Source organism: Protopterus annectens, chromosome 2.part0, assembly GCF_019279795.1.
Source record: "Protopterus annectens isolate FY-2018-M chromosome 2.part0, PAN1.0, whole genome shotgun sequence".
In the NCBI taxonomy this organism is placed as follows: domain Eukaryota; kingdom Metazoa; phylum Chordata; order Ceratodontiformes; family Protopteridae; genus Protopterus; species Protopterus annectens.
In genome coordinates, this window is record NC_056728.1 from 1,152,627,400 (window position 1) to 1,152,640,626 (window position 13,227).

The following is a 13,227-nucleotide window of genomic DNA, read 5'->3' on the forward strand; positions in this document are numbered from 1 at the left end:
TCCATCTGCAGAAGCTTGTAATACCTCTTCTGAACCTCAGAATCTGGGCACAATCCCATTGAAAAACACCAGCATTCTGGAAATTGTGTCCCCAAAGGAAATCTCCTTAAAAAGAGAGACAGGACTAGTGGAATCCTCTTCCTCAGAACCATAGTCTAAGGGAGAATGAATCTGGGAAGAACAGGCAAGGAATTCTTCATCCTCCTCCTCAGAGGACTCTTGTTCCCTAGGCCTCTTAAGAGGAGTAGAAGACCAAGAGTCAGGTGGAACAGAAACTCCTTGAGGCCATAAGGGCATTAAACAAACCTACAGTGAAATTCTGCCATTCACTTAGGGTCCTAAGGAGCAAGAGGAACATGTTTTGTTTCTTTAAAAAGATGTCAGCCTTGTAAAACTTAGAAGGCTCAAACCCCTTATGACACCCTATAATAGTACTTCATACCTCCTCCCTAACCAAAATCTGAGGAAAGTACAGTTGTGTACACTTACCATAAATGTAGATGCTCGAGTGTATTCACTGTTGCAGTCATTACATTTGGGTTATCTGCTTGCAGGTTGCCCTCAGTCTGCCTAATTAAAGTCTTGGGTTCTGCGTTGGTTGCTGTCTCTTCTTCCATGACGTCAGGGGTATAAAACATGCAGCCGACGCCATTACATCAGTTTTTCTTGACCCAGATGTCAGGTGCCCCCAATGGGAAGCAATTAAACACAAAAGCACAAAGATATACCTCCAACAAAAAAGCAAATACACCAAAAAGTCTTTTAAGCATAGTAAAGGAAAGTAGAGGTATAGCCAAAAGAATTTAGGGGGCTGGAGGGAGGGTAACCAGGACTGCAACAGTAAATACACTCAAACATTTACATTTATGGTAAGTGTACACAACTGTACTATGTTCTTCGTGTTTCACTGTTGCAGTCATTACATTTGGGTAGATTCCCAAAGCTATGGTTGGGAGGAGGAGTTTAGATAGCATTAGGGCCAGCTATAAGGCCCTGCAAGACTGCAGTGGAAAAGCCAGCGCTGGATTTAGAGAAAATTGGCAAATGATAATGCTTGGTGAAAGTATAAACAGAACTCCAGGTAGCTTTGAGGATGTCCCTGGTAAGGACGCCTCTGAGAAAGGCTGTAGAGGTAGATGCAGCCCTGGTGGAGTGAGATCTGATCTCCTGGGGGATAGGTTTTCCATGGTGCTTATAGTAGAAATGAATGCAATGGCTTATCCATTTAGAAATAGTTTGCTTTGAAATAGCCTTCCCCTCTGCCCCTGCAGCAAATGCTACCAGCAGTTGTTCAGACTTCCTTTGAGGTTTAGTCCTGTCCAAGTAGAATCAAAGTTGTCTGTGCACATCTAAGGAATGCATTATCCGTTCCCCTTTATTCTGTGGATTAGGAAAGAAGGCTGGCAAATGAATGGACTGATTAAGAGCCACACTGGACACCACCTTGGGCATGAAGGATGGATTGGTTCTGAGGGACACCCTGTCCGCATGAAAGATGATGAAAGGCTCCACTGCCATAAGGGCGTGTAATTCAGATACCCTTCTAGCTGAAGTGATTGCTAAAAGGAAAGCGGTTTTCCAAGAAAGAAATTTTAAGTCTGCAGTAGCAGCTGGCTCGAAAGGAGGTAGAGTGAGTTTCTCCAAGGCAAAGTTAAGGTCCCAGGCTGGGGTTGGAGCTCTCCTGGGTGGTCTTAAATTTTTGGCCCCTCTGAGGAACTACTTGAACAGTGGATGAGAGAAGAGGGGAGGTTCTGTGTTATAATGAGCTGAAATGGCTGAGGCATGGATTTTAATGGAGGAAAAAGACAGCCCCTTGTGAAGCATCTCAGTTAAGTATTGTAAAATCTGAGGTAAATTGGGCGCTGCTGTGCTCATCCCTTGAGACTGGTTCCAGGCACAGAATCTTTTCCATTTTTCAGCATACGATTTTCTAGTACTAGGCCTCCTTGCCTCTAAGATGTTATCCATCACAGGTTTGCTGAGGAGAGATTAATTAGCCAGGTGCAAGGTTCGGTGGTTGAAGCTGAGGCTGCAAATCTGGTTCTCCTGCTGAGACAGCAGGGAAGGAGTCTGAGGCAGGTGCCATGGAGATAACCATGACACACTGCGCAGGAGGAGGTACCAGTGTTGGCGCGGCCAGTCTGGAGCAATCAAAATCATCCTTGGTTTGTCCTGTTTGACTTTTAGTAGTACTTTGGAGAGCAGAGGCAGAGGGAGGAAGGCATAGACTGATAGATTTTTCCAGCTGATGGACAGAGCCATCCACTTTCCAGGCTTGTTTGTGGGGAGTCCTTGTGCAAAATTTGTCCAACTGGTAGTACTGGGGAGAGGCAAACAGGTCTATATCTGGGCTCCCCCATTTGCTTGTCAACATATTGAAAATCCTTGTTTCCAATTTCCACTTGTGTGGGTCCATGAGGTTTCTGCTTAGTCCGTCTTCCAGTGTATTTAATTTTTCTGGCAGGAATTGAGCTTGTAGGTGCACTTGGTAGCTCACGGCTGTGTTCCACAATGCCATGGCTAGTCTGCAGAGGGGGTAAGAATGTGTACCTCAGTGCTTGTTTATGTACCACATTTCAGTGGTGTTGTCCGTCTTTACCATTAGTTGTCCTGGAAGAATGTGGTCCTTGAAGGCTGTTAGAGCATTCTGTACAGCTAACATTTCTTTTTGATTGATATGCAGGTGCATTTGACTTGGGTTCCATTTTCCCTGAATGCACTTCCCTGCCAGGTAAGCCCCCCATGCATAGTCTGATGCATCTGATGTTAGGGTTTGGGTGGCAGGGGGTGGTGTGAAAGGTAGTTCCTTGTTTTGGTGGCAGGCCTCTGCCCACCAAAGGATCTCAAGGCGTAGGCAAGGGATGATAGGAATCATTGTTTCTAGGTTTTGAGAATGTTGACCCCATAGGCTTTTTAGATACCACTGTAGTTTCCTCATATGCAGTCTTGCATATGGAATTAGAAGAATGCAGGAGGCCATGAACCCAAAGGCTTGCAGTATTTGTCTTGCAGATAGCAGGGTTTTTGTTGCCACTTGTTTGAAGTAGGCTGCCAAATGAATTAACTTTTCTGGCGTGAGGTAAGCCATCTGGGAAGTTGTATTCAAGCTTGCTCCCAGGAATATAATTTGTTGACAGGGTACCAGATGTGATTTCTTTTCGTTTATGGTGTATCCCAGACAAGTTAGAACCCTTTTTACAAAGGCCAGATGATTCAAAAGTTTGTCCTGGCTTTCTGCCTGAATTAGACAATCGTCCAGGTATGGGTATATTTGAATATTTATTTGCCTGCAAAATGCAATAACTGGAGCTAGGCACTTTGTGAACACCCTGGGTGCAGTAGATAAGCCAAACGGCAGTGCAGAGAACTGATAGTACGTGTAGCCTGCTTTTATCTTCTGCAAGATTCCCTGATTGGGATGTGTAGGTATGCTTCTTTTAAATCTAGTGTTGCCAACCAGGCATCTTTGCCTAGCATAGGAAGTAATTGGTGAAGAGTTAGCATTTTGGAATCTCCAAAAAGGTGTTTAGGGTAGACAGGTCCAGGATAGGACGCCATGAATTGTCTTTTCTGGGTACCAGGAAAAGTCTCGAGTAGAAACCTTGTCCCTATTCCTCTTCTGGTACCATTTGAACAGCCCCCATACTTAAGAGAGAAAGTACTTGTTTTTGGGACTCTGCCCACTGATTTGGGGGTAGGTCTGGCCAACCACTTGGTGTTGGCAGAGTGTAGAAGTGAAATCTGTATCCCTGGGACACTATATTTAAAACCCACTTGTCCTGGGTAATGAATTCCCAATTCTTTGCATGAAGAGCAATCTTTCCCCCCAAAGGGGCAGTCAGATGATGAGTGCTTGGAAATTTTGAAAGGAAGTCATTGAGACAGTTTACCATGGGGGGGGGGGTGTCTTATTATTCCCAGACATGGAAGTGGAGGCCCTCCACTGCTTAGTTCTGTGAGTCCCCTGGGACTGAAACCTGGGGTTTTTGCTGTGTCTGGGTTTGGCTTGAGAAGACCTGGAAGGGGCTGGAAAGGACCAATTCTTAGAGGGCCAGTGCCTACTAAATCTAGGATGCTGAACTTGTAAAAAATATTTAACAGTTTGCACAGATTTAGCTTTATCTTCCATCTTTTTAAGAACCTCCTCAACCTTGTTGCCAAACAGGCGGTCCTGATTTAAAGGAGCATCCAACAATTTAGCTTTAACATTATCAGGCAAAGATTGCTCCTTAAGCCAAGCATGCCTTCTGAGCGCAGACCCAGTAACAACAGCCCTGCAAGAGGCCTCTAATGAATCAAAACCACATGGCAAAGTATGTTTTCCAACTTGTTCAGCAGAATGCATTAAATCCTGTAATTCTTTATTTTTCACAGTCAGGAATCAACATCATTTTCTCTTTAAGCAGCCCAATAACATGTTGCTGATATTTTAACATATGAAACTGGCAGTTTAAAGCCATAATGGCCAAGGCTGCAGAAGTGTAAACCTTCTTACCCCATCTATCCAGTGCCCTGGAGTCTCTATCAGAAGGGGTAGGATTTTTAGCAGTAGAAGCCTTCATGCCCTTGGGCCCCTGTGAAATAGTCTCTGGATCTGCAATAGGATTTTTGAAAAGGAACTTGTGGGACTCAGGGACCCTGTAGTATCTTGTCAGGTTTTCTGGGAGCAGGAGGCAGGGAATCAGAGGCCAAACTAGAAAGCATCATCAACAATGTCTAGTACAGGAGGAATAACTAAAGGCTTATGCTGAGGTAGGAGAAGGAAATCCCTAAGCCTCTTTTTTGAATCAGAAAAATCCTGGCTTTCCCAGTGGAAATGCTCCCTTAGAGTATGTAAGGTTTCCCCAAAAGAAAAATCCTCAGGAGGGGAAGCAGAGGGAATAGAGTCCTCTGCTCCAGAATCCTCATAAGTAGGTAAGGACAAATCCAGATCATCAGAAGAGTCAGAAACAACAGAATCCTGATCAAAAGATTCATAATCAATCTTAGTCCTAGGTCTCTTAGAAGGGGGAGTTGGCTACCCCTGATTAGAGTCAAGAGATCTTCAGTCATTCTTATCATTTGTTTTTTAGGCATAGAGGCCTGAGCATGTGGGGCCTGGGCATCGTTTTTTTAGACATGGATCGAGATTTAGGCCTAAGTAATGAAGGAGGTGTTGATTTAATATGCAAGTCCATAGGCCTGAATACACCCTCAGAAGCCAATGCCTGCACAGCGGATCTGGACCCATCCAAGGTAGAGACATCCGCGGGTTCCATCGTAGAAGCATCTCGCGACATACCGGACTCCAAATGGGTCTCAGTAGAAGCCTGCAAATCAGAAGTAGCGGGTATCAGGGGCTGCAAAAGTGCCTCACTGAGTACCGGCGAACTGGCGACTGGCTTAGGAGAAGCGTTGTCGGCAGTTTTGGACCTCGGCAGCCTGTCTCTGTCTTTATCTTTGTGCTTTTTCGGAATCCCGGTAGTCGGATGGCTAACCGACGACATTTCTGGAAAATTAAACCGGGAACCGAAATATTTAGAGGCAAAAATATACCTATGACGGATAGTGCGCTGATTAAATAAAACACAAAACCAACAGTAAGGTACGTCATGGTCAGAGCCTAGGCAAGGAATACAGTACGAATGAAAATCTTTATGAGGTATTTGCTTTCCACAAGTAATGCAATTATTAACTTTTACTGACATCGGTAAGGAGCAAGAAAAAGTTTTCCCAACTGGGTACTTAGCTTTAGTTGAAGACTTCGGTTCTAAAACTTGAAAATGAAAATTTTAGGAGTCGGCCGACAGGCACTTGCGAAATGCTTCTGCTTCGGGCACCGCAAGGCAAGAAAGACTGATATAATGGCATCGGCTGCTTTATAGGAGTTTTATACTCCTGATGTCATGGAAGAAGGGACAGCAACCGACGCAGGACCCAAGGCTTTGTTAATCAGGCCGACTGAGGGCAACCTGCAAGCAAATAACCCAAATGTAATGACTGCAACAGTGAAACACGAAGAACATCACCTCTAGGCCCTTCGGTAAAAGTCAGCAGCAGTTCCCCCTGAACATCCAAAGTGGACATCTGCAAGGCTTCCCGGGACGTGTGTGAAGGCGGACACGTGCCAACCTCTGAAGCGGTCTCGGCACAGCACAGGAGTACAACACAGGAGCCAGGCAATCTTTTGAGCTTTGAGAGAGATGTTTGGCATAAGCAGCACAGCCAAAGAATAAGACCTAGCTTTCTTGGCCTTCTTTATGGACGGCTGACCTTTGGAGTGAGAAGCTCTTTCCATGGTGTCTTTTACCAAAAGCTTAACACATTGGTTTTCTAAATATATGGCCAAAGAGGAAAGCCGACTAAGGAGAGTCTTCGGGACAAAACCCTTGCAAACAGAACAGAACTTATGGTCGTGGGAAGCACCTAGACAAAATAAACAATGCTTGTGATGATCTTTATGGGGAATCTGTCTCCCACACTGGCATTTACCCTTTCTGGATGACATGAACCACTCAAGCAACAATAAAAAAAAAAAAAAAAAAAAAAAAAAAAAAAGGAAAAAAAAGAACCCCCAGTGGGGCACTTACCTGAAAAATGGCTTGGTGAATCAGGAAATAAAACGACTGTTCAGATGGATGATTAAAGATGGTGTTTGGAATGGCAGCAAAGAAGTTGTGAGGATGTCACCTTTATATCCTACACTTAACATGGGAGCACACATGTGATGTACGGTGTACCTTAGCAACCTAAAGGCTTTAGTATATTGCTGGATGTCAGGCCGCCCGTGGCAGGGGATCCCTATTGTAAGGAATACTGCAACAGTGAAATGGAAGGACATCAAAGGAACCAATATGAAAAGTGCCCAGCTGCATACCTATACAGATAATCTTCTGGGCAGTTCAAAGAAAGGACTTTCTTCCATTTACTGTAATGTAAGAGGAATGCAGTCAGGAAGTGCCCACAAAAGGTTCAGTCTAGAGTGTCCCTGGAGACCGCTATCAGCAGACAGATACTCAAGTAAGGGAACAGGAGGAGGTCTTTCTCCTACAAGTGTTCAACTACCATAGCCAACACCTTGGTAAAGGCTCTTGCTGCCACAGAAAGCTCAAATGGTAATGTTCTCTACTGGAAACATTGTCAACCAAGAGCAAACTGAGGGGCTTGTCATCTATGAATCCTAAATATTGATCTGCTTAAAAAAGTCCAATTTTTTTCCTGTGCAATTATCCAGATGCTCTGAGTCAGCAAAGGGATCTGAAAAGATTGGAATGCAATCCTCAGACTGTAAACCATTGGAATTAATCTCCTATACCCTTGTCATTCATCAGTCTATGACAGACTGCAGTTCCTCATTAGCTGAGGAAAAGCTCACAGTCAGAGAAGGAGTAGAGATCACCACAGTGAGACTACAATGAAAGAGGTACTGACCAACAACTGACCTCCTGCTTCCTGACATCCTTGTCCTTGTGGAGGACAAATTCAGATTCTGGTTGATAATGTGATGACTGCAGGGAACCTTGCAGGGTTAAGTCTCTTTGGCATCAAATGTGGAGAATCCTTCCTTACGACGCCTGCTAGAGCTGAGATCTGAACTGTGAGAGCAGCAAGATGGAACTGGGAAGGGTGACACTGGCCACACTTTCCAAAAGCCACTGGGTTTTTCCACAGCAATTGAAGTGACACACACACACACACACACACACACACACACACACACACACACCCTAATTGTGGGAAGATGGAGACATGAGAAATGCATAGGGAAGATAGCCTTCACAAAAGTTGTTCCCCATATAATACCCACTTACAGAGGATCCTTAAAGCTCCACCAGACTACTAGTGGGGGTGCACAGCAACACAGGAAAGAACCTACAGGAAAAGTGAGGCATCATGCAGAAATGTTAACAAGCAAATGTCATACTATGCTAACAAATGTACTTCAGCAAATCTGCAAAGCTGACATGGAAAATCGTCAGTAGTATAGCATCACATTTGGCCATCGAGGTACTTTTAAGATGATACAGAGAATGCCTTACAGATAATTAGAGCAAAAGCTGTAAAACATACGGACGAGTAGAAGTGATGATGCAAGATAGGAGGGCAGCAGCAGAATAAGAGAGAAAAAAGGTACAATTCACAAATTGTTGCATGTAAACTTCAGCATACAGAATAAAATAAGCAAAACCTCCGTCACTTACCTGTGTGACATACTGAGCTGGGAGCACTGCATATCCTACGTTGCCTGCACCTGTTAAAACTGTACCAGGCGGGAGGCTTGTGAGACTGGGCTGTATTTGTGGTAGAATGGTTGCTGGCATGATATGTCGCTGCTGTGGCTGACTTGTGGTAACCATCTGAGTTGTACTGTTGATGGGTTTAGGGACCACCTAAAATAAAGCAAACATATTAGTCAAAAAGCACGGTAGTACACAAATAGTGCACCAAAGACCATATGGAGATCAGTAAGCTAATCTGCTGTCAAAGTGAACGAGCAACAATGATGCAACTTTCTCTTCAGTAACAGAAGCCCAAAATTAGCTCATTAGGCTGCAAGCATTTTATATATTTATAAGCAGACTAGAACACAGCTTTGTTACCATAAAATGAAGAGACTAAGTAAAATGAGATGAACAGAACTACATATGTACAAAAGCACAGATCTTTTTCAATAAGGCAAGTTTACACAAATGAATACATATTATAAAGCAATCACGTAAAAAAGAATCAATTAAGTACAAATAATTATATAAACAAAAAAGCGGGTGGAACTGCAAGTTCAACAGTAATGACAGAGCTACAGCAGCAGTAAGGCAGCTTCACATAAAGGTGTGCAACAGACCCTGGTAGTCAGCCTTTACTACAGACTGGTTGACTAAACTGCAATTTATGGAAAAAGAAGCATGTAAGGGTGGGTCTGTATAAGAGTTCACACATGTGCATGAGCATTGTCTGTGAAATACTCTGTAATGTTAATACAAGAGCGGTTAACCTGGTTTAAGAGGAAAAGTATCTGATTTTAGGTGAGACTACAGGCACATATCCATACCTCTCAACCTGCAAACACTGAAAATATGGACAAAGGCCCTTGGAAAAGTGGGTACATGCAGCCAAAAAGTCTGGACAACTACTTGGTATAAAATCCAATACTAAACAGCGTATAACTATTCCTGCTTCCCTTAGGAATGTGGGATACTACTCAAACGTGTTTAAACAGAGAGAGAGAGAGAGACGGAAAGAATACAAGCACATTATCACAGAGAAAGTTTAAAATCTGTGGACTTTCAAAGAAATCTACCACACAAGACCATTTGTTTTTGCTTTTGAAATGGGAGATATAAAAGGTGTCTCCTTTTTCTTTAAATTATTGGTGCCATTAGTATTGTTGGTCATATAGTGTGATTTTCTGTATACTAGACAACTTCAAAATTCATGTGTGACAATGGGGGGTTCTGCAACTGTGTGAAGGGCTAAACCACACTCGAAAATAGGGTCATACCTCCAAAAATAGGAACATGTGCAGTGGTAAATTAGGCCCAAATGGGTACATTCTTCCAAAACAGGAACAGTCGAGAGATCTACATGTAGCTAGATTGCATGGGTAAAGTTATAAAGAAATTTTAAGTCTGCACATAGAGTTCTGACATCTGCCTATAAGGAGTAATAAATTCAACAGTTTAGGATTTGAGGAAGAGAAAGATTTAGAAGAGCTTTCCTAATACATAGCAGTGTGCCAGTGGTGCAACAGGTAGCACACATGCCTTTGGTGCAGAAGGTTGGGGGTTCTATTACTACAGTGCAGTGCAGCATAAGGGGATGGGTGCATGTTAAATAAAAAATGGATTGCTCTCAGTTATAATTTGACCTGAAGGTGGGAAGCCAGCTAAGCTTAGGCTAAATTCCCTGCCCCCAATTCCAACCAAACGCTCTTACTCTAACATTATATTTCCATTTCACTTGTGACTTTTATCCAAAACTCCTCCCCAAATGGGCCTACTTTTTCTATACATACACTTCTGTTCCTTGTTTCCTACTTCACTATCTCCATTTAATTGTTACCCTCCATTCCCAACTAGCTTTCTCTCTCCCATACTGCTTTGCACTACATCCATTCATAATCACAACGCTCCCAATAGTACCTATCATCTGTTCCACACTGTCTTTCACTTTTTAAATAAACCCTCATTTTTTTCTTTCTTTGACTACAGTTTACTCTAGCCTTTGCTACCAGTCTATTCCTTACATTCCAGAGAAGATACCAGGACAACCTAACTCTCTTTTTTATACAAAATACTTCTGTCCTTACCTATCCTCTAGCAGCTTTCAGAATTCACCATCACTGACTCTACTACTGCCCTGCAACTTCGTGTTTCCTTCTTCACTGCTACTTCCCTACTACTGGACATCTGTAAAATAAAGGTTCCTGTACTTAATTATGCTACTCTTCAGCTTATCCTCTGTTCTTCTCCTACTGTGCCACTGCCATCTTTCATCCTACCATGACTCGATACGTCTCAGCATCTCTCCCTCTGTCCCAACCACCTGTTTATACTTCTTTACAATTTCCACACATTGCACCAAACCTATTTAATATTGCCCCTCACACCTTTATTCCAAATATAGATCGATTAACTGCACTTCAACTAAACCCAAAACAAAATTAAGTGCAACAATCCTCTCCAAAAAAAAGTAAGCATGATTCCCCAATATACTAAAATCCTTCTAGAAAGAGATATACACCTAATCCTGGTGCCACCTATCATAATGAACGCAAAGATAATTCTCTCCCACACACACTCCTCTAACCCAGCAACAGCCAATCCCCAATCATGGTGATTTAATTTTTGTTGTAATAAAGGTCAGAAACATAAGAAATTAAACTGCTGAACTACATGCCTGGATTACCCAACATAAGCCTGATGTTCTCGCTGTATCTGAAACTGGGCTTAAATCCAGAATGAACGACTCCAAAGTTATACCTCCTGGCTATAATATCAGTATTGATCATATAAGGAGGAAAGATGGTGGAATTGTTTAATATTTCCCAACACCTACCACATTTCTCCTTACAGCAAACCAATACCAAAATTCAGCTCAGCAGAGTTTTTATTACATTCCTCAAAAGAAACAATTATAAACAAATATGTATTACTGTTCTTTACATCCCTCCTGGTGACAATACAGCTACGCAGGATTATATCCTACATTGGATATCCATAACATTTCTGCAAGAAAAAAATACTACTAGGAGATACGAATGTCAATTGGGTGGACATAAACCAACTCCTCTACATCTAGCATGAACTTCTATAGTTTCACACAACTAATTAATAGTCCCACAAATTATAACAAGACATCAAATTCCTTATTAGATGGATCCCAGTATCAGACCTAGTAACTACACCACCAAAGTTACAATGTCAGACTCGCTCTGTGATTATCTCCCAGTCTAAACGATCTGACATCTCACACATACAGTTAAACAGCACATTTATAAAAAAACATGCAACCTTTCCAAACTTAAACACAGAAATGTTCATTACTACACTATCATCTATTAACTGGAACTTCCTAAAAATCCTCCCCTTAGATGATGCTGTGTAAATGAATTCAATACAACTTTTCTAAATATCCTAAATAGCTGTGCACCTGCTAGAAGGAAGGGACTACAAACAAATAATGCAATTTGTCTAACCAAAAAGAGTAAAATGCTAATGCAGGATAGAAAAAAAGCATGGAAAGAGTGGCAAAAAGTACAGTTGTGTACACTTACCATAAATGTAGATGTTAGAGTGTATTCACTGTTGCAGTCACCACCTGTGGGTTATCCCTGCTGTGGTATCCCTCGGCCGGCCCGAATACCAGAGTCAATGTTTTAATCCGTCGGCTACTGTCGCTTGCTGCCTGACATCAGTTTGTCAGTGCTATAAAAGAGAGCAGCCGACGCCATTAAATCAGTTTTTCTTACCCTAACCCGTCAGAGGCCCAAGTAAATATGATAAAGTGGTCCTGGTGGCTAAAAGCCACCTTTTGAAACTTATGACTCCCTAAAAAAAAGAAGATATAATGGGGGAGGAGGGTGGGAAACCAGGACTGCAACAGTGAAAACACTCGAACATCTACATTTATGGTAAGTGTACACAACTGTACTATGTTCATGTTTCATTGTTACAGTCATCACCTGTGGGAGGATTCCCAAAGCTGAGGAGAGGGGTGGTAGGCTTAGTAAGAGACCTAGAAATGGGTCAGCATCTCCTGCAGAACTGCAAAGGCAAACCCTGCCGTAGCCGTAGAAAATAGAGGTAGATGGTAATGCTTGGTAAAGGTATGGACAGAAGTCCAGGTGGCAGCTTCCAGGATGTCCCTGGTGGGAACTCTTCTGAGGAATGCTGTGGAAGTGGAGGCTGCCATAGTGGAATGGGTTCAAACAGACTTGGGTGGGTTCCCATGCAGTCTGAAGCAGAAATGGATACAGTGCGATATGCATTTGGAAATGTATTGTTTTGAAATGGGCTTCCCCTCTGCCCCTGGGGCAAAGCTGACAAGTAGTTGGCCTGTTTTCCTGAAGGGTTTAGTACAGTCCAGATAGTACTTGAGCTGTCTGTCCACGTCTATTGAGTACAGAATTCTATCCCCTTTGTTTTGAAGGTTAGGAAAGATGGTGGGTAGATGTATGGCCTGATTAAGAGTTACATTAGATACCACCTTGGGCATAAAGGAGGGATTAGTCCTCAGGGAGATCCTGTCTGCATGGAAGATGATGAAGGGCTCAATGGCCATCAGTGTCCGAAGTTCTAAAACTCACATGGATTAAATGATAGCTAGGAGAATAGCAGTCTTCCAGGAGAGGAATCTTAGTTCTGCTGAAGCAGCAGGTTTGAAGGGTGGTAAAGTTAGTTTTTCCAAAACATAACTCAGGTCCCAGGATGGAGTGGGTGGTCTTCTGGGAGGTCTGACATCAGGAGCCCCTCTGAGGAGTTGTTTAGTCAAAGGATGAAAGAACAGGGGCTGTTCTGTATCAAAATGAGTTGAAATGGCTGAGACGTGGATTTTAATAGAGGAGAAGGAGAGGCCACTATTAAGTAGCTCCACTAAGTAGTCCAGGATAAGAGGGATGGAAATTGTGAGGTACTGCCTCCTCTGGACTGACTCCAGGAGCAAAATCTTTTCCATTTTCCTGCATAGGATTTTCTGGTGCTAGGCCTTCTGGCCTCTGTGATAATGTCTAGAACCTGTTTGCTTAACAGG

General features: G+C 42.9%; 1 protein-coding gene across 9 annotated transcripts in view; it reads right to left on the bottom strand.

Annotated features, from left to right (window-relative positions):
* LIN54 (lin-54 DREAM MuvB core complex component) overlaps positions 1 to 13,227 on the bottom strand; it is a 1,508,411-nt gene that overhangs the window by 452,335 nt on the left and 1,042,849 nt on the right. For all 9 annotated transcript variants that reach the window (XM_044061349.1, XM_044061353.1, XM_044061352.1 and 6 more), the window contains one exon: positions 8,181 to 8,369. In XM_044061349.1, the coding sequence (XP_043917284.1) occupies positions 8,181 to 8,369 (189 nt within the window). The remainder of the gene's footprint in view (positions 1 to 8,180; positions 8,370 to 13,227) is intronic.